Below are 25,750 nucleotides of genomic sequence, written 5' to 3' on the forward strand. Positions count from 1 at the left end.
AACCTTTTGGAAGTCCTTCTCTAGAATTTGGCACATGATTTTCTCCTCCTAAAGCTCGCACTAGCTGACTGGAAAAACTACTACGCCCTAATGCTGCTAGAAGTCACAATCTCCTCCTAGAAATTGGAAATTAGAAATCCTCTAAGAATTTCTGGAAATTCCTTTGTGTGCTTTTCTCTTCATGCCTTGTGCAGATCTACAACTAAAACCCTCGCTACAAAACTTCTACCCCCAAATCTGCTCAATGAATCAACTAATCTTCTCATCGGAACTTCTTCACGGAAACCACAATGCCTTCTGGAACTTTGTTCTAGGCCAATTGAACTTTCCCTGCACTTTGCCTCTAGAAATTGATTTTTTTACCCAATAATTCGCACTGCTTGGCTGGCCTGCATAGATCTAAGCTTTTTGTTTCAGATCTCCCTCTTAAATTGCATGATCTCCTAATATTTCGCCTTTGAGCCTCTGATATGATCTTCAATTCTCTGATACCATGTGAAAAATCCTTGATTACAATTACTAGATATTATTCTCCTAACTGTTAGCAGTTTAATTCTATATGGCATTTAACAAATAATTCACAATTGGAATCTTCACCATAAAATATGTTGCGGAAAATAAAAAAATCAAGAACGGAGAAATATATGCACACACAAACAATCGACACAATTATTTTGGATTGAAAAGCCCTTGGAAAAAACCCTGAAGGTAAATTGGTGCAACATGTGAGAATTTATTTTATTGGAAATTATTATAACTAGATGACCAACTCGCAATCCTTCAGAAATAATCTGGAAAAATATACTAGAGAAATCTTCTCCCTTCTACAAACATTTCAGCCTCCCTTTGTCCTGCTCGAACCCTCTCACTAGTAACTCGACCTTCTTGGACTTTTCATTGCCTAGCCTAGAAAATTCATACTGCTTGCTACTCAGCTCTAACTGAGCCATCCAACCTTCCTTTGCTTCCGGAAATGACTCACTTTGCGTTCCGGGTGATCTATCTGCCTTCAACAACTGAAACGACCCTTTTTCCAGCACTTGCACTGGGGTTTCTGGCTGCTTGCATTGGCTATTCAACATCTCTGCAGAATAATTTTAGCCTCCATTTTCCTACCTCTCAGGCATTGGAAAGCTCTCCAAAATTCTCCTCTACTGCTCCCTCAATCACTGATGCTCTCCTTCTCTGGTTCAAACTCTCTTCCTTGTTGAATCACTGCACTTGGATAACTTGATCTGCCAAGGTAACTTGCTACCCTCTTGTGTCTCTCTCCATCCCATCGACTTGCTCTTATAATCTCTTGCTAGAGCTTCAACGAGCATGATTAGATCCTCATCAATGACTAAGATCATCTCAGACTTTATCCATGTTATTTTCTGGAAGTCTCTAGAGCATAAGTCGATTTCCTCAATAAATTCACTTTAATTAACCACTTTTCGTAAGTGAGACTTAGAAAATATTTAAATGATGACTAATTAATTTAATTAAAGTGTTTCATAAGTTTATCTCACGAAACCTTTTATAGGTTTTGGATATCTCGTGTTCCTTAGCCTCTTAGACACAAATCGAGACTAGACCACTTTTTCAATGCTACCAAATCAATAAAAACTAACACGGTGGTGACATGTGGGATGGGGTTACTGTGTGTCAACTAATGTGGCATTGTATGGTGGGGACACATAGACCAGTCATTTCCACGTGTCAACCAGATGTCAATAGTACAAATGCTAACATAGTGCTAAGACTCAACTCTTGTGAGAGCCATAAATTCATGTACAAAGCTTGGAATTAGATGAAATTTATATCATTGGAAAGATCTTGACGATTAGAAGATGATGGTGATCTCATAAAAGAGTTATAATGTGCTTGAAAACAAATGACTTTTGATAATTACACTTCCTTAAGGTGACCTATGAATTTGGGTCTATACACTTCGCATCCTTATATAGATCTTGAGGGGATTGGATGGGTTATACATTCATCTTCACAAAAACTGCTCAAAGTTTTCGCTAGATGACAACCTAGTATACCTCTCTCTCTCTCTCTCTCTCTCTCTCTCTCTATCTATATATATATATATATATATATATATATATATATATATATATATATATATATAGATATATATATACATATATATCTATATATATATATATATATATATATATATATATATATATATATATATACAGTGCCCATAATGATATCACTAAAACCTAAGAGTTGCACCTCAAAACCAAATCCTAGATTGATAAAGCTTTGTGTAGGGAATGCTTCATAAATTATCTATCTCAAAATCATTTTCCATGTGGGATTATTCAAAACACACCTTGGGCCAAAGGAAGCATTAATGCGAAACAAAACCCCATCATAGGGATATGCCATTTTAATGATAGATTATAATTACGCACATCCAAAAGATAACAATCATACACCAAAAAAGGGTTTGCAAGGCATGACATTGACATTTTTTATGATATACTATGAAGATGCTATGATAACAAGTTGGGGATATGCATCCCAAATCTAGCTTACAAATTGACAAAGCTTTGAATGCAGTTAATGCCTTGTAAACAACCTCCATCTTGTAATTGTTCTTCATGTGTAATTCTTAACAACACCCACACACATCAAGAGAAATATTAATGCAGAGTGTTGAAGGTAACTCATAAAGAGAAATAAGTCAATGCAGAGTGTTGAAGGTAACATCAAGAGAAATAAGTCAATGCAGAGTGTTGAAGGTAACTCATAAAGAATAAAAATATGTGGAACTAAAGATAAGAGCAGAGCATACAAAAGGGTCGCGTGAAAATACCTGTAGTGTAAGGATGGCGACATTAGGTGGTAGCTCATAGTCTTCTGCCATGGCTGAATATTGAGGTTTCTTTATCTAATTTTGTTCACTATCTTGTTCCATTAAATATAATGGACTTCCTTAGTGATTTATTTGTCATTTAGATAACCATAAACAGATAAGGCCGCAACAATTATAATTTGTCATATTAAAAGGAGATATTTTCTTCTCTTGAAAACACCATGAACATTATTTCATAAGCACTGGCTTGATTTGAAACAAAATATTTAGGTTTATCCATTGCTGGGATGAAGTAAACAAATATCCAAAAAAATTGAAACCTCCTTTTGGTATAAAGGTAAGTGCACCGCATTAACTGGCAGGGGAGAGCGCCATTTTCCTAAAATAATGGGAGACTTTTTCAGAAAAAAAAAAGCATAATTGTATTATATTGAGACTATATAAAGGTTCCATATAATACATAATCAAGCTATTTAAAAACTAGAAAGCCTTAAACTTAGAAACAAAAACTAGAGAATATGTCCCTGCCTTAAACTTAGAAACAAAACCTAGAGGATATGTCCCTCCATGAAGGAAAACCGATCTAAGCTAATCCACATCAAAAACAGATACATAATAACTAGGAGACTTATCTCTTAGCCTCCTCAAAATTGTTAACAATAAATGGAATCCCAGTAAACTAACTGGTATTATGGCAAATGAAAATTGAAGAGGGAGCAGTGCTTTCTGTCCCTTTGTACGCCTCCATTCTGAAGCTTTTCCCACAGAATTGACACTTAGATAGATTCTACCTTGAACCTGCATCATCAAAATAATAAATATATCAATGCATATGCCATTGCCAGAAGAATGCTATTAAGGGGCCCTAGGTACTATGGTCTGTGGTACAGAAATTTAAAAATATTTTACTCACAATAATATTGTAACATTATCTTTATATTTACAAAAATTTGATTAAGAGTTTATGTTTTTTTAGAGATAAAGAAAAAGGTTAATGGGCAAGATTCAGATTTCTTTATAAATTACTAATAAATTATTTTAGGTGATATAGTTTTTCTTAAATAATAACAATAAATTACCTTATATTTTTAAATAACAATTAATAATAACAATCTCACTACTAGTTTAACAATTCAATTATTTGATAAATTTTCTCATCTTGTTAAAAGAAAATATACATGCTAAAAACAACCATAAGCAACACTTACCACAAATACTATAACTTGCTCCAAGAAGAAGAATTGTATGTAATGAAATGAAATGGTATGGTATTTTAAGGTCCACGAGACTAAAAATAGTCTATGAGACCATTAGTTGCCTGTTTTTCGCTTTTTGCAATTCAATCCTTTTCCTATTCAAATTGATGATGAGCTTGCCCAACCTTCCAACAATCCCCTCGCTAAAAAGACAATGCCAAGAAATTGATGCTAACATGTTCTCATAATTTTCTTTGATGTCTTTGAATGCATCACATTCCAAAACGAAATGTTTTCCCGATTCCAATGCCCTAGAAGTGCAAAATGTACACACCCGTTCTTCCCAAGCCTCTTTAGGCCTTTTCCAAAGTCTTGTTTTACACCGAAGTTGATGCGAGTTGCTCCTTAATTGAGAAATAAGAACCTTTGCCTTCCACGAAATGCTAGCTCCAATGAACTCTTTTTGTCGTAGATCACACGTAGGGTTAAATTCCTCAACGTAGTATTTCTTTTGTCTACCCAACTCTTTTCCCCATACCTTTTTACGAAACTTCTCCATAACAAAATCCTTTAGCTCCTTGTTATTTGTGGGACAGGCATTGAGGTAGATATTCCATTTTTGCATCCATGTGTAGTTTTGTTTCATCCATGTTTTCTTTCTTTCACTCATGCTTTCATTGAAGATAACATTAGGCCATCTACCTACTCTCATTTGCTCAATTCTTTTTATAAATCTTATGAGCCGCACCATAGCAATTGCTTCGATGGGAGTTGTTCATGTTTCACTCAACATTATCTCATAAGGTACTAAACTTTTTATTTTGAACTTGCTCATGATCAAGCGTTTTTGGATTTTCTCAATTTGTTTCCATTTTGAGATGGGGGTGCTACTAACCCACAATTCACACCCATATAACATCACTAGACAAACTAGTAGTCCAAAAAGAACTTTAATCATTTTCCAATCCCATAACTCTGCTGCTCTACTTCTATTTTGAAAAGCATATAAGGCTTTCCAGCCTCCTAAAATTCTCTTCTTTCTACGGTCCTCCCAAATGAGTTTGTTGTTGAAATCAATCCCGAGGTACTTGTACTCATTTACTCTTCAAGAATGTTGCCTTCAAAGAAGAAAGTATGCTAGCTCTGCTTCCTTTTATTAGAGAAAATCATTATTTTGGTCTTGCTAGTATTGACTTGCATCCCCACTACTCTACAATATCATCAACATATAAAAGAACCTTTATCACAAACTCCCCCAACCAAACACCATCTCCACCTTGCAGATTTAGCCACTCTTCCAATTTACCAATATATAAACCAAAAAGAGTAGGGGATAAAGGGCAACTTTGCTTGACTCCAATGTCACTTCTAAAGCTTTCTGAAATACCTGCTGAGATTCTAATCTTGAATTTCAGTTCTTCCTAAAGTCTATGGACAATGGCTCTATAATGCACAAGAATTTGAAGTTCTTCCATTCTACGCCACAACTTATCTCTAGGGACTGTGTCAAATGCTTTTTTGAAGTCAACAAAGCAACAAAATACTTCTTCTTTGTCCTCCCAAACCGTTTCAACAATGTGTTTCAACGTGATACCATGATCCACTGTAGAATGCTTCGGCCTAAAACCCGCTTGTCCTCTTGCCCTCTTTTCTTTTACTTCTGCCCACTTACTAATTCTGTTTTCTACCATGCTGCTGAAAAGCTTTGCAAACAAAGGATTGATCATAATTGTTCTATAGTTGGATGGATTATTAATGTCTCCACTTTTAAAAAGGGGTATTGCTAGGCTAGTTTTCCAGTCTCTTGGGAATCCTTGTTGAATGATGCTGTTGAATATTTCCATGATGTGTTGTGCCAGAGCGTTCATTCCCCATTTTAGATACTTTGCTTGTAGTTCAACCAATTCCTTTGCCTTTCTTGTTTTCATCTTCTTAATTCCATTCTCCACCTCTTGTAACGTGAAGAGCTTTGAAGTTGTGTTGATCCTGGGGGGGCTCTGCCTCAGATTCTTTCTCATAGAATTATCTTGCATATTCAAACCATTGATTGGCTGTAATATTATTTTCAATTTGCTTCTTATTTGGTTGCAGTTCCTGCCAGAAAATCTTTGGATTATTCTTGCTTAAATATATTAAATCTTCTCTCCTTGTTTGCATTAACTCATCTTTTTTCCTTTTTAGTATATGCTTATATAACTTTACATTCATCTTCTCCTTTCCTGCATTTTTCAAGGTTCTCCTTGCCATTTTGCATTCCTCATCAAACCAAGCATTTATAGGAAAACAATTTGACTATGATTTCCTATTTTTTGTTCTTTTGCACTTCTCAAGTGCACTTTGAATTATATTTGTTAACTCAAAACTGTTGAAGCTTTTGAAACCAGTTTTCTACATTTGAATTAATCTCTCTAACATTGTCTTGAAGATAGTACTATTTTTTTGTGTTAGAATAATTTTGCCCCTTGATAATGATTGTCAAAAGCATTGGGTTTTCCTCCTATGCTGCCTTTCTTCTAACCATGATAACCTTATATAAATTGGGTTATGGTATGATTTAAAGTCCAAAATATCCTCTCCAATATTAACTTCATCTATCTTTTCTATCAAGCTTGTGAACACATCACATAGTCAACGAAACTTGCCCCATTGTATGTGTTGCAAGTGAAGTTCCCAGACCTTTTCCATCTATCTAGATCATTGCAAATAATTAAGTTGAAAGCCCCACACAGTGTAAGCAAATCCTCTGCAAAATGATTGCTAACTTTGTCATCTTCTGAACACCTCACCCATTGGGGATTCTCCTCTTTAGTGAGTCAAATAGGATTTTTATACTCTTTACAACAAAGAATGCTAGCTTGATTATTTGTTGTTCTAGAATTGAAATCTCCCAATAAAAGAACTTCTCCTTGTTGAGAGTACACGACAATATCTTGTTTTAAAGTTGCCTAGGGATCCTTGTTGTCCAGCTCCTTATTTTTGTAAGTTTTCGAGACTTGAGGGGAAAAATAGCATACTGCAATTCTTATGTGATTCTCATTCTCTGATATTTTCAACCATAAATATTATTTATTTACATCTTCTTTAATTAATTGAATGTGACAACCTTCTTTTTCTTTCACTAAAACTAGTATTCCCCCATACCCTTTGTCATTTTCTGCTATCTTGTTCCAAACTCCAACTTTAAATAACTGTCAAACACAGAGGTTTTGCAACAATCTTGTTCATGAGTTTCTGTGAGACAAATTATGTCTCTACCTTCCGCGATAGGCCCTAACCCAGGTCCCCTCCTCCAAGGGTAACCTCTACAATTCCAACAAACTAAACTTAGATAACTGCTACGCAGTTTGGCACATAAGACTCAAATTTGAGTCTTCACCCCTTTTCATCCATGTTGCTCTTGTTGTTTTCATCCCTATTATCGAATTCTTTGTTTTTTCTTTACTGCCAGCTTGCTGCCCTGTTTTGCCCAAAGGCCCAAACATTGCAATAACGACTTTACCATTGTACAACCATGCCCTTTTCCCTTCATTTCTTCTTGTTTTAATTTTCTCCACTTCATCCCTTCTCTCCTCTTGTTGTTTTTTGGTTAAATCTTCATCGAGGAAGAAGTGTGAGCCTTTCAAGAGTTTCTTTTTGCCAAAAGCTGGTGTTTGTCTTGTACGCTTTCCATGGTGACTTTTATGGGTCGAGGTCTCTCTTCACATATCCTCCCAACCCTCCTTGCTTGGAAAATTTGCCCTTTCCAATGTAGTTTCTCTTTCATAAAGTCTCTTGTCAAATTGAGAGTGCTTTCATTCTTCCCATAATCTCTTATTCCCCTGATAATAAAGTTTGTTTCCCCGTCTTTTCTTTCTTTGTGTTCTATTTCTTGTGCTCTATGAGCACTTGCATCTTCTTCTTCCTCTACCCTTCTGTAACCATTGGCGTCTTCAACTCTAGCTTTGATTTCTTTTGGATTGTCTTTCCTAATGTTCCTTTTTGCCTTCTCTTTGGAAATGTCTGTTCACTGAGATACTTGTGTATCTACCTGAGTTTGTTTAGAAATTATCACATCCTTGTTTGTTGTTATTAATTCTTTCATGCTTTGCCACGCTGTCTTCATGCTTTGCCATTCTTGTTTTCTTGTCTCTAGAGCCTCTTGTAACATTGTTACATGTTCTTTTAAAATTCTATTACCTTCCATTAGACATCGGTTTGCAACTGTGATCTCTAAAATTTTGCGGTCCCTTTCCTGTTCTTTGGCTTCCAAAATCTCCAGCCTTGTCCTGACCTTCATCAGTTCTTGGACATATAGATCTGATGACCAAGTAAGAGGTGTAGATGTGGGACTGTAAATGATTGATTCTTCTTTATTTTTGTTGCTCTTATTTATTTTCTTTCTCTGGATCGGTTTTCTTCTCATTTGTTCCCATTTAAGGCGAGCAAGCCTACACCTTAAAATGCCCTGATATTGCTTTGCATTTACCCAAATCCACTTTCCTGTTTTGTCTATTGAAGTAATTTTGACTTGACCCAAATGATTTGTTTCCACAAAACCTGAGATATCGTTTTCATTTTTAGAATTTTTAACATTTACTTGATGTACTAGCTGCTTCTGGGAGTTTTTTTGATCAGCTGTTGTACCAAGTTTATGAACACTCCTTGAAAGTTGGAAATAAGATAAAGGCTTCTTCTTATGCTTGGCTAAACAAATATTATTTTTGACAGGAGTTAAAACCTTGGCAGCTAGATCATTATCACTTTGGATTTGAGGAATGAAGCCACCAACCTTCCAGGTTTTCCGATCTCCATGTTTGACTTTTCCCAAAGTGGAAGAAGGAAAAGTAGCTGCCGCCCCACCTGTGCTTTGGCCTGCCAGCATGAGATCTAAAGTAATGAGGTCCACCAGCGTCATCCCTGCCTCCGGATCCTAACCTGTAGCCATGCTACCTGCAGCTTCTTCTGGTATTCCATTGCCCATCATCAGCGCCGACTGGTTCTTCATGCTTGATTTTTATCTCAATGTCAACTCTCTCTTGGAGTCAAAACCCCACCTACTCTATAGGGTAACTTCTTCACGAAAATCCTTGGTATTTGAATGATATTCCTTCTCTGTCACTGAGGTTTTGTCTAGTTCTTCCCATGCTTATGCTCTACCTCAAGCTTTCAAAGCTTCCGCCCATTCCCCAATATCGCCAACATAAGCAACACTTAAAACAAATACTATACCCCTAGGAGAAGAATCGTATGTATACATGCATCGAAGTTCTATTCCACTTCAAATGTCAAAGGTGTGGTCTACAATTGACATATTCCTCGACTTCAATAAAAATCATTTGTATTTTATGCTCTGCATCTTTGCTATTTTCCACTTGGATGATTAAAATTTTCCCCCTTGTAATACCAATGGATAAGAATGTTATGGGGCCGATAACAAGCCACACCATTCCAATGGAGCCTAAACCTATGAGATCACAGGGGTCTTCTACCCCTCCGATGATACTGTTGTGGAATTGCTAACTCAAATCCCAGGACAGGGTTCACCTTTCCAACAAGCAGACCTTTGTTCCTATACAACAAGAAGCCACTTTCCTAATACAATGAGACACATGGCACATCAACTTTTGTTGCTCTTGTATTTGGGGACAATCCCCTATCACAAGTTTCTTCACGAAGAAACAAATGGTAGAGCATACATTTTTAGAGGGGATGATCGACAGGAATCTAGTGTTTCCGCCTCATCTTCTACAGATAAATTCAATTGCGCATGGAGGCACCTTCCCTTTCCTTTGCATCTTCCTTCAAGGAATCATTTCTAGGCATTTATATTGTTAGCATCTATCCAAAGCAGTTGCTCTTATATTTGGGGGCAATCCTCTATCACAAGTTTCTTCACGAAGAAACAAATGGCAAAGGAGACACATATTTAGAGGGGATAAGGGGATGATAGACAGGAATGTAGCCTTTCCTCCTCAACTTCAACAGATAAATTCAATTGAACATGAAGGCACCTTCCCTTCCCTTTGCATCTTCCTTCGAGGAATCCTTTCAAGGCATTTATAGTGTTGGCATCCTTTCAAAACATTTATATTGTCTAAAGCATTTATATTGTCATCTTCAAAGAGTGGTTTAGGTATTATTTTAATTTTTCTATAGTCTAATTTAATTGCTCTAAGTTTCGGAATTTAGGCGTCGGGACGAACTTGAAAGCGTTTGTTTGTCATTCTTTGATATTCGGGAAATAGCAGAACACGGTGACATGTTCATATTATCGCTCTTAGCAGATTCATTTATCTATTTGGGTTATTTGTTGCACATTAATAGAATTATTTTATTTTATTTGTCTCCTCTGGTTTTTCCTTCCGCATTTGTCTATGTGAATCTTCCTCTATGCATTTTTCTAAATAGGGTTCTTACTTTTTGCGACCATGTCTTTTTCTGTTGCGATCATTTTACGATACTTCTAGCTTCACTCAAATTATTAGGTGTTGTTAGCCTAATAATGGATTTTAATCTCGAAAAATACCATTTTAATAGTTGATAATGTATAAAATTGAGAAATCTAATCATTAAGGCTTCAATCATATCATAATTAGATTGGTTAATTGCTTTTGTTTGGCATAAAATGAATGCGGAATAAGGCATATAATAGTATAGGTAGGTTTGGTTTGTTGAGTGGATTAAGCTGTTGAGAGATTTTCTCAACAATACTTTCTTAATTTGAAAATTTTTAGATTTTATTAGCACTATATATGTGGAAGGTATTTTGATTTTGCAGTGTAATATATGAATTTTTTTGTATATAATCTGGGCGGCACTGTGAATCTTTCTCAAATTCCTAAATTGGTATGAGAGCCTGTTTTGGCTTAATTCCCTTATGGGAAGGCCAAGAAGATGTGAGAGGCATGAGAGCTGATCCTCTGTACATAAATTAGCATAGCATAGGTGTGTGTTTTTTGTTGTGATAGAAAATATTTTTGTGTGTTGTTGTCTTTGTAAGTGTAAGCTTGCAATGTGGAGTTGTGAATTGCACCACATTAGGGGAGTTTTGAGGTATAAAATGGGTCTCCTAAAGAAATTATAAAATAATAGTGGAAATAATAAAATAAGATTAGATTACATCATCAAATTTTGGAAGGAAAATAAAAAGTTGTTTTTTCAATTCGTATTTTCAACTTATCTCCTTATGGGTTTATTCAAATTTCGAGCAACAACACCCATTGGATGCAAAATTTGATTCATCATCAAAGGAGTACTCATGTTGCATACTTTCGATGGACCTTGCTACACGAGAAATGAGAAATTGAAAGACATGATTGCAATCACGTTTTTTCATGTATTTCACATTTTTCGTGTAGCAGGTTCCATCAAAAGTATGCAATATGGGTATTCTTTAGTTGAAGAATTAAATTTTTCATCCAACGAATACTCACACTTGAAATTTGAGTAAAATCTTAGGGAGATAAATTGAAAATACAAGTTGAAAAAGTAGTTTTATTGTTTTATTATTTTTTAATCTTTTTACTTTTTTACTCCAAAAATGGTGAATCATCCCCCATGGTTGACATCATCATTTTGAATCCTATTGGTTCTTAAAAAATTTATTTTGGTTGTACATTTCTTTTAGGAGGCCCATTTTAGACCTCAAAATACCCCTAATCTAGTGCTCATTTTTTTGAAAGCCATTGTGAGCCGCAAACCTAGGTGGATCTGTTTAAAACATTTGGTCTGAGCCATGGGACACTTAGTGTTGTAAAGTTTCATTAATTACATGTTCAGTATTGTGGAGAACTTGCGCCATGTGAGTTGTCAACAATTTTCATATTGCAAGATCTAAGATCCGTTGCATTGACAAAGTGTTGTTTTATTGCCATGTCTACATTGGAATAAGATGTAAGATCCCAAACAACAAAATAATCAACAGATCTGGCACATTTAGGTGTTCTAATAAAAGCACTTTCAACCAAACACTAGACACAAAGGGATCTGAAAAAAATGCAACCCTTATTTCAATTGATACTTAGGAAACAAGACATGCCCAAATACAAGCAAAATAATGAAGCCCCTACCTCGGCATACACGACTGCTCAATACACAAGAAAACAAAGACACTGAAGCACAAATGTGAATCTCGATGGATCCACCAGACAAATTACACCCAGTTTTTGTCCCTGGGATCAAACTAGAATTGGCCTCGCCAAGTTCTCAACAAATACATAATAGACAAACAACTCGGGATGCTCCCACTGTCTAGCTCCTATCCCCTTTTATAGGCTTGATGGACTCTATTGAAACCTTATTTTATTGTTTTTCCTTGAAAAGAAAAGGCAAATACCATGGGCAAAAGCCACGGTAAATACCATGGGCAGATTCTGTCCACTTTGACCATATCAAGAAAATGAAATATTACAAATCCTCCCACCCAAAGATTGCTTACCCTCAAGCAATCCACTTCTATCCATAGCAAAAGCATCTGTATACTGATACCAGGATCCCATACAAACCAGCTTGTTTTCCCATGCTTCCACACTAAATGATCTTGAATGGATCCTTTGATACCTATATCCAAAACAATTCTCAGGCCAATTCTGCCCTCAATAGATTCACTTGGATCCCAATGCCACCTAAGTCCAAAGACCTGTGGGTTATTCTACCATCTCAGCCCTTTATCACTGTTCGTTCCTAGGAGCCCAAGTTGCAATATGCCCTTGGCTAAGAGTATCCTTCTAAGAATCATCCCATCAATAGAGTTATAACTCATAATCTGGAACGAACAAAGTTCGTTCTTCAAGTTAAATACTCCAAAAGGCTTGGAATATGTAGATCTCCATTTAGGATACAATAATATATATTAAAATGTATGAATGAGAATGATGATACAAATAAGACTGAGAGTCTGCTTATATACCCTAGGTAGGTGTCCCATTATGAATAATCATGTCCTTAGGGACATATATTTTCATTAACTAATTAACCATTATTTATTATGTGTTATTAATATTTATATTTACATTATTTATATCTATATAACACTGCCTTCCTCTTCAAAAAGCTTTGTCCTCAACGCTTGCTAATAAGACGCTTTGATCTCTTTTTTTGTTTCGAATGTCTTCTCGCCTCAGAACTTTCATTTTCATTGATATAAGACAATATGATATTTTCAGTGATAAATAAAATTGTCGCACTAAGAAAGGATTTGACCATCCTAAATCAATCTTCTGTAGAATCTTTTGGTTACTAGAAACTTGTGATGAATTGTCATCACTAGATTTATTATGATGACATCGACATTCTTGGGAACATAATTTTGTTGTTTATGTTCTAAGTGATACAGATTCGAAAATTGATTGAGATGTGTGTGGCAATATTTTGATTTACTTCATGAGACAATGTTGTTGAGTTGGTTACAGAGCCTTCACTTGGGATGTTCATCGTCTAAACTACAACATCTAAATGTGTCTTTTATTTAACTGGCTTGTGTTCTTCTTGAGTTGTGATATGTTAAGTTATGGTATGTTATATGCTTATAACAGTTTACTTCTTTTTCTTATTACATTCCACACATAAAGTAAAGTGCAGATAGAACATTAAAGGATCGATAGAGAACAAGCCAAGACAAGAGACACAAGATGTGGCGGCTAGCCAGGGACAAACCCCACAATGTGTGGGGAAACCCTTTGATAAAATCTTCTTTTATCTTCAATAATTCAGCAGAGAGAAATAGTACAATAAATCTGATTCATATCAGCAGTAGCAAACCCTAGATCAATAGCATCAGCATTAGCAGCTTTATTATCAAACTAGGGCAGACCATATCTCACAAATCGACAGTCGGATTGACTTCATTCCACCACCAAAAGTTTCAGCTTCTAGAGGAGGTTCAGATGAACCTACAGCGCAGTTCAGATGAGGAGATCTTCTAGGCCACGCAAGTCAATCTTTACTTCTGCAGTTGCAGCTTCAGTTTTAGCAGTTTCCGGCTTCAAACTAGGGCAGTCGATATCTTGCAAACCGTTCGTCGGATTGACTTCATTCCACCACCAAAAGTTGTGGCTTTCAAAGGAGGTTCAGATGAACCTACAGCGCAGTTCTAAAGAGGAGATCTTCTAGGCCACGCAAGTCAATCTTTACTTCTGCAGTTGCAACTTCAAATTCAGCAGTTTCCGGCTTCAAACTAGGGCAGTCGATATCTTGCAAACCGTTCGTTGGATTGACTTCATTCCACCACCAAAAGTTTCGGCTTTCAAAGGAGGTTCAGATGAACCTACAGCGCAGTTCCAAAGAGGATATCTTCTAGGCCACGCAAGTCAATCTTTACTTCTGCAGTTGCAGCTTCAAATTCAACAGCTTCCGACTTCACATGTGTGAGAGAGAGAGACCCATTTCAGCGCAGTAGAGAAGAGACTCATATCTGCGTAGTAGAGAGAGAGAGATGAGATGAGTGAGTCTAAATGAGGAAAAGTCCTCTTATATTTATACACAACGTTGGTGGGTGAATAGATGCGACTGTTGGGCTTCTGAGCCTACATGAGTTGTGGGTCGACTTGATAATAATTCCATAATCAAAATAAATTCATATCTCCATGAATACTTATCGGAATTGGATGATATTTATATCAATCCTACACCTCTCGATGAGAGGAATCTAATAAAAATATTATTAGCCATGAATAAGATGACCCACATGAATTTTTGCCCTGGTTGCCAATTTTAACACTCCCTCTCAACCATGGAGAACTTCATCTGCAATCTATCTATCGGTCGTTACTATTCATCCATCAAATGCACTGCCTTGTACAGCCTGACCCTTGCCCTGCTCTGCTCTATTTTGCCTGTTCTGCTTTGTCTTGTTCTGCCCTGCATTGATCTGTACTGTTTTGTTCTGTTCTGCTCTGCTCTTGCATTGTTCTGTTCTACTCTGCTTTTGTCCGAATTATGAAGAAGAAGAAACGATCGAGGATGTATCATATTGACTCAAATTCAGTCTTAGAGTATGTACCACTGGTCCCAGACCAGTCTCAACCAACCCAAAGTCAGCGTCATAGTGAGTACAACTCCAATGGTCCCAGACCAATATCATCCTCCACTGACTCAAAGTCAGTCTCAGAGTATGTACCACTGATCCCAGACCAGTCTCAACCGACCCGAAGTCAGCGTCATAGTATGGTACAACTCCTACCACTAGTCCCAGACCAGTATCATTGATCCCAGATCAATGGAGGTCATCCTAGCGTAGGGAGTACGGTAGTTACAACGATGCATCCATCGGTACTACTATGGTCCCTCACTTCATTTCCCTGCTCATTGATCAGATGAGAGGTACTTCCGATGAGTCCCAGACTGCATGGGTAGGATGCCTCGACAGGAGAACTAATCAATCATGTCCTCATAGGAGAGCACATCAATCCTACTACAATTGCCATGGAGAACACATCAATCCAGGCCTCATAGGAGAACACATCAATCCTACTACAATTGCCGTGGAGAACACATCAATCCAGGCTGCCATGGAGAACACATCAATCCAGGTCTCACAGGAGAACTAATCATCCTGCTACACAGGAGAGCGAATCATCCTGTTCCACAAGAGAGCGAATCATCTTGTCCCACAAGAGAGCGAATCATCTTGTTCCAGTGTGCACCACCAGGGGAGGGTGAGTCACCCTGTGGTCATATATTGCTCCAGTAGGAACCACAAGCCCTCAGAGCTCCCAGAGCTCAATGTATGCAACATGCAGGACCCTTGTACAAGGGTTTCTTGCTGACTCCAATTCGTTTGGGAAAATCACAGATTAGATCTTTCCTCGGGGCTTTGACAAGGTGTATCAACCTGTACATCATCTTAATGTGATGGAGCTTCCTTGCTCATCGACTTACCATATCCCAGATGACGTCTATCTGCTAGAGCAATTGACAAATACGGGATTCCTCAATAATCGAATCCCACCTCTAGTTGTTACAGAGAATCATAGTGGTATCCAATGTAAATCCAAACAACTCACTGAAGAGCTTTCGCAACCAGACTACCTCACACGAGGTTATACTAGCAACAATATATCCTGCTTCGGCGGTGCTCAAAGCCACCGACTTCTGCTTCCTGCTCATCCAGGATATCGAAGCAGATCCTAAGGTGAAACAGTACCCGGAAGTGCTCTTACGGTCCACCACACTGCCTGCCCAATCAACATCAGTATATCCAAGTAGTCTCACATCTCCGGCAGTGTATCTTAATCCATGAGAGATTGTGTCCTGAAGACATCTCAGAAGATTCCTGGCATCAATCTAGTGAGGCTCAACCAAGTATGAGCTCACAATGCTAACTGCAAAACATATGTTCGGACGGAGGTTCACCAAGAACATCAATGCAAATGAGTTTTTGAAACTCAGAGGCATTTCCCAAGCCTAGTTCGACATCACTACCATAAAACTTCTAAAAGTCAAGATCCTCGAGGTAGTCACAGGCTTGCAGTCCATCATACCGAATCTTTCCAATATATTTACCACATATTTTCATTGAGATAGGAAAATTTCCCTTGGCTTTTGCCACACTTCAAGTCCTTGGTCCTTCATTTCAAATTCAGAAGCCATCTCCCTCTTATATTTGTGAATGAGAAGGTCTGCACCTGTTAGAAAGAGGTCATCCACATACAACACTAGTATGAGATGCTTGTCATCTTCAACCTTAAAGTAAAGGTTAGATCGGCTTCACTCCTAGTGAATCCCAGCTTCATCAAGTAGCTATCGATCCTCTCATACCATGCTCGGGGTGCTTGCTTCAGCCCATAGAGAGCTTTCTTCAACCTGCATACATGAGATTTTTGATCATAAATCTCAAATCCTTCGGGTTGCTCTACGTAGACCTCTTCTTTGATCGAGACATGCAAGAACGCAGTCTTGACATCCATCTGATGTAGGTTCCATCCTTGTGAAGCGGCAAGGGCTATGATCGAGCGGATGGTCGTATATCTGGCAACAGGTGCAAATATCTCATCATAGTCTATACCTTCCTTTTGGGAGAAACCTCGAGCAACAAAACGAGCCTTATACTTTTCCGTGCTTCCATCTGCAGCATGCTTTATCTTGTAAAGCCATTTGGAAGTAACAACAGTCGTGTCCTGGGGTCTGGGAACTACTTCCCAAACATCATTCTTTATGATAGACTCATATTCTTCGGTCATAGCATCCTTCCATACTTAATGCTTGACGGCATCTGAGAATGACGAAGGCTCATTTTGCATGATCATGCTCATGATGGTCAAGTATCCTTGATACCTATTAGGTTTCTTACTTTCACGAAAGGTTCCTCGGGGTGCAGCATGTCCTTCAGCATTATCAAGTAACCCCTTAAGCCATGAAGGCCTCTTCCTAGAAGAGGAAGGCTCATATGGAGGAGGATCAATCGGATCCATGGGTTCTTCTACATCAGGCATTGATTCATCATCCTTTTCTTTCGGTTCCCTGGTGTTGGCTTCTTGAGAGCTCCTCAAAGTCGAAAGATTGTTCACCTTGCAGTGAACTTTTCTTTAGGAGTCTTGGAACCTAATGCTTGATGAGGGCATCAATTTTGTACATATACGACGGTGATTGTAGTTTCAGCCCATAGAAACATCAGAAGTCTTTGATCATGTAGCATGGCCCAGACAGCTTCCATCATCGTGCGGTTCTTCCTTCCCACCACGCCATTCTTCTCAGGAGTATGTGGTGTAGGTGTCTCCCTCTTAATGCCAACCTCAGGTATGCCTGAGTGAACCAATTGTAATATATCAAAGGTCTTGCTTTGGCTCGAGGGGAATGGTCCCCTTTTGAGCTTTCCTTCAGCACATCCTGGACATACACCTTCTTTCTCTACTTGGAATTCAGGCATCCCTGTTACCATCTATCTTACATCGGGTAGAGCTTTGTAATGAAGGTGGGCAAACCTCCGATGCCAAAGTTCGGACTGAAGCGTTGTGTCACAAGACATGACACCTAGCAAACTTCCACCGACTTGATATAAAGAATCAACTCGAAACCCAAGAGTGAAAGCATCTTTAACATTATTTTTCCATATGCGTACCTTACCATCGCTGAAGGTTACCTTATAGCCTTTGTCTTCCGTTGCCGAGATGGACACTAGGTTATTTTTGAGGTCATGTGCATTTAATACATCCTAGACTTTCTAGCCTTCTTGAATGGTTGTCCTCTTCCTTGATTCCCAGCTCTCCTCTTACCTTTGCAATTGAATTTGTCATTCCTTTGATTGCCATTAGAGGGATTTTGATCATCATCCCAGTGTGAGTACTTTCTATCAGGGAACCTCCTTGCATAGTGACCTGCTTCATCGCGGATAAAACATCGTCCTTTTCTTCCACCCTTAGATCCATCCTTTCCTTTTGATTTAGACCCAGAATTATTTCTTCTCTTAGCATGAGAAGAAAAAGCAGCAGGAGGACCTTTAGGCATGGGCATTTCTTGCTCTTCTTCCCTTGTTTCTTCTTGAATGTATCTAGCCATTAATTCCTCGAAACCAGGAATTACATTATAGTTCAGAAGAGTAGTCCTGAACACGTACCATTCAGATGGTAATCCTCCGAGAGTTGAGAGTGCCATTTCTCTGTCAGTAATAGTTTCCCCAATAGATAGGAGATCGTTCTTGATCTCGGTGATTCTTAAGAAGTATGCTTGCATACTTTCATCTTTACCCTTCTTGATTTCCCTCAGCTTAATTCTAAGAAACAAAACTTGATTTGCATCATTAACTTTAAATAAACTCACCAGTCTGTCGTAGATTTCCTTGGAGGTGTCTAGATCAGAGATGTAGGCTACCAAGCGCTTGTCGATAGAGTCCCGGATGATCTTCTTTGTTTTGAATTCTCCATTTTTCCATTTGTTCCAGGCAGCAGCAGATGTATTTGATGAAGGCTCAACAATATTGCCTCTTACATGGTCCAGCACTCCTTGATATTAAAGGGTTAGATCGATAGACATCTTCCATCCGTGATAGTCAGCTTTCTCACGGAGCTTGTCTTCGGCAGGAAAGAGTGTTGAGGACCCCATAGTTCTTTTAGGATAGCCTTGCCAATCTTCTCTTCAATGCTTGCTCTTGCTCTTGCTCAGGCTTTGTCTTCACCTCAGCTTTGATACCATGTTAAGTTATGGTATGTTATATGCTTATAATAGTTTACTTCTTTTTCTTATTACATTCCACCGATTAGCAATCACATGTACATAAAGTAAAGTGCGGATAGAACATTAAACGATCGACAGAAAACAAGCCAAGACAAGAGACACAAGATGTGGCGGCTAGCCAGGGACAAACCCCACAATGTGTGGGGAAACCCTTTGATAAAATCTTCTTTTATCTTCAATAATTCAGCAGAGAGAAATAGTACAATAAATCTGATTCATATCAGCAGTAGCAAACCCTAGATCAGTAGCATCAGCATTAGCGGCTTTATTATCAAACTAGGGCAGACCATATCTCACAAACCAACAGTCGGATTGACTTCCTTCCACCACCAAAAGTTTCGGCTTCCAGAGGAGGTTCAGATGAACCTACAACGCAGTTCAGATGAGGAGATCTTCTAGGCCACGCAAGTCAATCTTTACTTCTGCAGTTGCAGCTTCAGTTTCAGCAGTTTCCGGCTTCAAACTAGGGCAGTCGATATCTTGCAAACCGTTCGTCGGATTGACTTCATTCCACCACCAAAAGTTGCAGCTTTCAAAGGAGGTTCAGATGAACCTACAGCGCAGTTCTAAAGAGGAGATCTTCTAGGCCACGCAAGTCAATCTTTACTTCTGCAGTTTCAGCTTCAAATTCAGCAGTTTCCGGCTTCAAACTAGGGCAGTCGATATCTTGCAAACCGTTCGTCGGATTGACTTCATTCCACCACCAAAAGTTTCGGCTTTCAAAGGAGGTTCAGATGAACCTATAGCGCAGTTCCAAAGAGGAGATATTCTAGGCCACGCAAGTCAATCTTTACTTCTACAGTTGCAACTTCAAATTCAACAGCTTCCGGCTTCACATGTGTGAGAGAGAGAGACCCATTTCAGCGCAGTAGAGAAGAGACTCATATCTGCGTAGTAGAGAGAGAGAGATGAGATGAGTGAGTCTAAATGAGGAAAATTCCTCTTATATTTATACATAACGTTGGTGGGTGAATAGATGCGGCTGTTGAGCTTCTGAGCCTACATGAGTTGTAGGTCGGCTTGATAATAATTCCATAATCAAAATAAATTCATATCTCCATGAATGCTTATCGGAATTGGATGATCTTTATATCAATCCTACACCTCTCAATGAGAGGAATCTAATAAAAATATTATTAGCCATGAATAAGATGACCCACATGAAGTTTTGTCCTGGTTGACAATTTTAACAAATACCATGGGCAAAAGCCACAGTAAATACCATGGGCAAAAGCCACGGTAAATGCCATGGGCAAATTCTGTCCACTTTGACCATATCAAGAAAATGAAATATTACAAATCCTCCCACCCAAAGATTGCTTGCCCTCAAGCAATCCACTTCTATCCATAGCAAAAGCATCTGTATACTGATACCAGGATCCCATACAAGCCAGCTTGTTTTCCCATGCTTCCACACTAAATGATCTTGAATGGATCCTTCGATACCTGGATCCAAAACAATTCTCAGGCCAATTCTACCCTCAATAGATTCACTTGGATCCCAATGCCACCTAAGTCCAAGGACCTGTGGGTTATTCTACCATCTCAGCCCTTTATCACTGTTCGTTCCTAGGAGCCCAAGTTGCAATATGCCCTTGGCTAAGAGTATCCTTCTAGGAATCATCCCATCAATAGAGTTCTAACTCATAATCTGGAACGAACAAAGTTCATTCTTCAAGTTAAATACTCCAAAAGGCTTGGAATATGTAGATCTCCATTTAGGATACAATAATATATATTAAAATGTATGAATGAGAATGATGATACAAATAAGACTGAGAGTCTGCTTATATACCCTAGGTAGGTGTCCCATTATGAATAATCATGTCCTTAGGGACATATATTTTCATTAACTAATTAACCATTATTTATTATGTGTTATTAATATTTATATTTACATTATTTATATCTATATAACACTGCCTTCCTCTTCAAAAAGCTTTGTCCTCAACGCTTGCTAATAAGATGCTTTGATCTCTTTTTCTGTTTCGAATGTCTTCTCGCCTCAGAACTTTCATTTTCATTGATATAAGATGATATGATATTTTCAGTGATAAATAAAATTGTCGCACTAAGAAAGGATTTGACCATCCTAAATCAATCTTCTGTAGAATCTTTTGGTTACTAGAAACTTGTGATGAATTTTCATCACTAGATTGATTATGATGACATCGACATTCTTGGGAACATAATTTTGTTTTTTATGTTCTAAGTGATACAGATTCGAAAATTGATTGAGATGTGTGTGGCAATATTCTGATTTACTTCATGAGACAATGTTGTTGAGTTGGTTACAGAGCCTTCACTTGGGATGTTCATCGTCTAAACTACAACATCTAAATGTGTCTTTTATTTAACTGGCTTGTGTTCTTCTTGAGTTGTGATATTCACTGGATCGATATTTATTCCTTTCTCTTCAACTTGTACTTCGACATAACGTCAAGGACAAAACAAAAGGAGGTCTACATATTCCACGTCTTTTGGAGTGTTTAACTTAAGAATGAACTTTGTTCGTTCCATAATCTCTCGCCAATCCATCTCTTTGGTAAGGATCTAATGCATGAATGCCTGCACATGGAATAATTCTACTACGTTGATGTTGCTTGATGCTCAATTCATGTTGCTCCACTCAGTCATCCAACATGATCCATTTGGAGAATTCTGCCTTGTTCTCCCCAATGTATAAAGACAAGTTGGTAGTGCTGCAAGCCTTATTTATGTACTCTTGTAGAGGGTTGCTATAGAACTCACAATTTTACTCCTCTTGTTGCCTTGTGAGGGACTTGAGTCGTTCCTCAACACTAAGCAGCCTAGTCAATGATTCGGCACATACCCTATGAGCTCCTCAATTTTCCTATTCTCCTGTAAGACAGTGTCTCAAACTGCTCAAACTCTCTGCTTCAACATCATAAGCTCTGTCATGAAATGCATGATCTTTTCCCGAAAGTCCTCTACTGGCAATTTTGGTTCCATGCTGAATTCCTCTGTATCTGTCTACACCAAATGCTCAACTATCATAACTCTAGCTTGAACCTTTGACCAACTCTCTAGAAATGGCTTATCCTGTATACTACATTTTTCGTGTTTCCCCTTATGATCATGCTCATCATGTTGGTTTACCATTACTGGCTCCTCACTTAAGTCTCCTTGAATGTCTTCTTCCTGGCCTTCTCCACCTCTGGGGACAATTTGTTGTCCATCCTCTCTAGTTGTCAAACATGGATGCACTGGTGGACTCTTATTTACACTTGATTGCTCATACCATTCATGGATGTCCTCCTGGAGCTCTATGGACTCAATTCTACAAGAGTCTACCACATCGTTAGGAAGAATTACCTCCTTCCTTTCCCCATGTACTTTGTCAAGCTGACTGATTATCATCAGCTTGTCCTGCAAGTCTCTCTGAATAACATTGTGTTGTTGCTCACCATCTATACTTGACTGCTCAAATCCTTTAGATGAATCCTCATGATCTAGAGGAACCTCCTTTTGTTCTATCCTTGTTGCCTCCTTCGTTTCACCTGGACATGAATGGTTAAGTGCCCAAGGTCCCTTGCAGATAAAACATAGGCCTCTCCTTCTTAGCTTATTCTTGCTACAAGTTTTATTTTCTTTGTTCTTTCTTCCTCCATCAATCCTCTTCAACTCCTTCCTAGTCAGCACTCCTCTGAGAAATTTTATGTTTTGCATGACCAACTTTTCAACTAGATCATCGGCGGTTGGTGAAACAATTAGTTCCTTTCTCCAAATGGTCAACAATTTGGATCTTAGTATTTTACAAATGTCAGCATGTCCTTCTAAGAACAAGTACACAATCTTTTGCATGCTTGTTTTGACCTAGTTGGGATGAGCTGATGTAATGTCAGTAAAAAAAATTTCAGAGAATTTGAAATATTAAGTCACCGCATTCCAAATTTAACATAAAGGTGCCATGACTTCTAAAATTTTGCGCCGCTTTTGAAAGGTAGGAAGCATAATGTTGTCCAACCCTTGAAGGGTTTCTACTATCAGCTGCAATGTCTCTCTCATGATATCATTATTGTAAGGCGATAGTGACGATGTTAAAGCCATGGTCCTGCTGAGCCAAGAAGCAATTGTGAGCTTGGCCTCTTCATAAGGATGTTCCCAAAATTTGTGTTGTATCAACGCAAGCATGAATGGCGTGAGAGCCCAATTGAGTTTCTTCCATTCTGGTTGCCCCACCTTGGATAGACATGTGTCTAATTTCTCTAAGTTACGAAGGTCTATCACTGACTTGGTTCATTGCAACTATGATCCAAGTGCGAAGAGCTTAGCCTCTCTTCCCTGTCCTTCCTTAGAATCTTTTCAAGAAAGTTCTGTTGCAACCCATAATCCTTGAGAAAACAATTCAGCCAACAAACAAAAATTTGTCCAAGTGAGGTTACATAGTGAGAGTTTTGACCCTTAAACTTCTTGCAACTTGTCCCAAAGCTTCAACAAACTCATCCTCAAGATTGCCATTTCAAGGAAATCTTCAAATCATGAGTAAAAATGTCAGCTGGCTCCTTGATGCTAAAAGTTCGATCCTTTATATCTGAAAATCACATATATTGCTTGGTCTTCTAATAACAAAGTCCCTAGAGACTCTTAATAATTCTGCCCTCCCCTTTTAGACGGAGATCAAGACTTCTTTGGGGTACTAATAAGTCTGAGAATTGGTGAATGATTTATCTCTTGGAGAGACAAACACAACCTTCCTTGGTCATAAACCCTGTTTTTAATGCAAATCAGAAAATTGCGATTTATACCTGTCTTGCTTCATATATGGAACGTATAGGCCAGGAAAGGACTAATACACTAATCCGGGTAGTTTGGCCTCCATAAGCCAATCTCAGTCCCTCTAGAAATTGAGACAAATCAACTTTTATTTATATGAGCTCTCGGCCTCTCTAATTTGGGATTGGAATACAAATTTCTCGGCCTTCACTGTGATATTTCTATATTTAATTCGACCCTCTTATAAATTCTGAATACGGGATTTCCTTCCACTTTGATCCTCAAGTAGATAGAAAATCAATTAATATTGATAAAAGATGAAGCTCGTCACTTAATAAATTCAATCTATGGCACTGTCAAGGAGAAATGCAAACACTGCTTCTTGGCATTTCTATTCTCTGAACTTGAGATGAACTGAATGCAGCTTAATCTTGATATATGCTTAGAAAATAACCATCAAACCCCTGGTATTTGATCCACTAAATGGAGATGAAGTCGTCCTTAGCACCAGAAGTTCTGAACACAATCAATATTTAATTTCGGAACAAGTACCTCTCCCACAAATCGAGCTCTCAACAATGGTAGAAAACAATTTGGCCTTATAGCATTGATACAAGCTTAACTCGGTTGCTCGTGAATTGGATCGTTGCTTCAGGTGAATGCTGCCCTAGATCTGCAAGGGGAAAAAAGCTCTAAACTTCAAATAATTTTCATGGCCTTTGCAAATTAAATTTCCCCTCGAATTAATAATGCGACCATCCAAATGATATTTTGACCCTCTTATATAAATGATTTTACCTCTCCGTCCGTTTAACAAAATAATTTGCCCATTGGATAAAATATTAATTAGTTGGCCTAAAAATTCAAACCTTTTCCCCTTTAAAATTAATGTTTTCACAACCCCTTTTTATTTAAAAAAAAAAGAAGCATGCCTCGGTCTTAGACTTCTGCATAATGGATGTAGGGTAGCGTTACTCAGCCTCGTGGTCAAGCTACTGCGCACAGAGTATGGCCTGTTGGCCTATAAACAAATTTTGGGTACGAATGGCCTTCGCGAATGGACCCTCGGCTTTACGGCTTTTGATATGAATGCAGTGGTGAATACCTGCCGCAAGGACGTGACCTACAACAATTAAAATAAGTCTCGGCCTACTGAAGTGCTGAAAAGATGCGGCCCATGTGACTAGATCTTCCACTGAAAGTATGTCTCAATCTGGTAGGGTTTTATGGACCAAATTCAACTTCCAGGAGACGACCTTTCTTTTGGTACTTTGACAAAGAATTTGAGATCACCAGCAAATAACAATAAATCTCCTGCAATCTCCTGCAGATAAAATTATTCAGCCAACTAGGGTAGTCGCAGAAAACACCGAAATTGGACGAGTTACTAGCTAGGGTGATTATGGAGAATCATCGAAGACTAGTTTCTCTTCATCTTCAATTTGCGATAAAAACACCTTTAGGTTGGCAAGATGCACAACTCTAATACCATTGTAAGATCCAACCAACAAAATTAACCACCAAATCTGACAAATTTAGGTGTTCTAATAAAAACACTTTCAACCAAACATTGAACAAAAAGGGATCTGAAAAAATTGCAACCCTTATTTCAATTAATACATGAGAAACGAGACATGCCCAACTACAAGCAAAATAATGGAGCCCTTGGCTCGGGATACACAACGACTAAATACACAAGAAAACAAAGACACTGAAGCACAAACGTGAACTGGGATGGATCCACCCGACAGAGTACAGCCACGGGGTTTTCATCCTTCAGATCAAACTAGAACTGGCCTCACTAAGTTCTCAACAAATACAAAATAGATAAACAACTCAGGATGATCCCACGGTC

At 38.2% G+C, this 25,750-nt stretch overlaps 1 protein-coding gene across 1 annotated transcript in view; it reads right to left on the minus strand.

The window, feature by feature from the left end:
- Positions 1-3,403: 3,403 nt before the first annotated feature.
- The window catches only part of LOC149225744 (putative alpha-mannosidase At5g13980), a 67,354-nt gene continuing 45,007 nt past the window's right edge, over positions 3,404-25,750 (minus strand). Inside the window, exon 4 of the mRNA XM_089380006.1 lies at positions 3,404-3,613. Within this exon, the coding sequence (XP_089236132.1) occupies positions 3,404-3,613 (210 nt within the window). The remainder of the gene's footprint in view (positions 3,614-25,750) is intronic.

The sequence above is a fragment of the Pinus tabuliformis genome, chromosome J (assembly GCF_031772625.1).
Source record: "Pinus tabuliformis cultivar Carrire ecotype Pingquan chromosome J, CPIR1, whole genome shotgun sequence".
Classification (NCBI taxonomy): Eukaryota; Viridiplantae; Streptophyta; class Pinopsida; order Pinales; family Pinaceae; genus Pinus; species Pinus tabuliformis.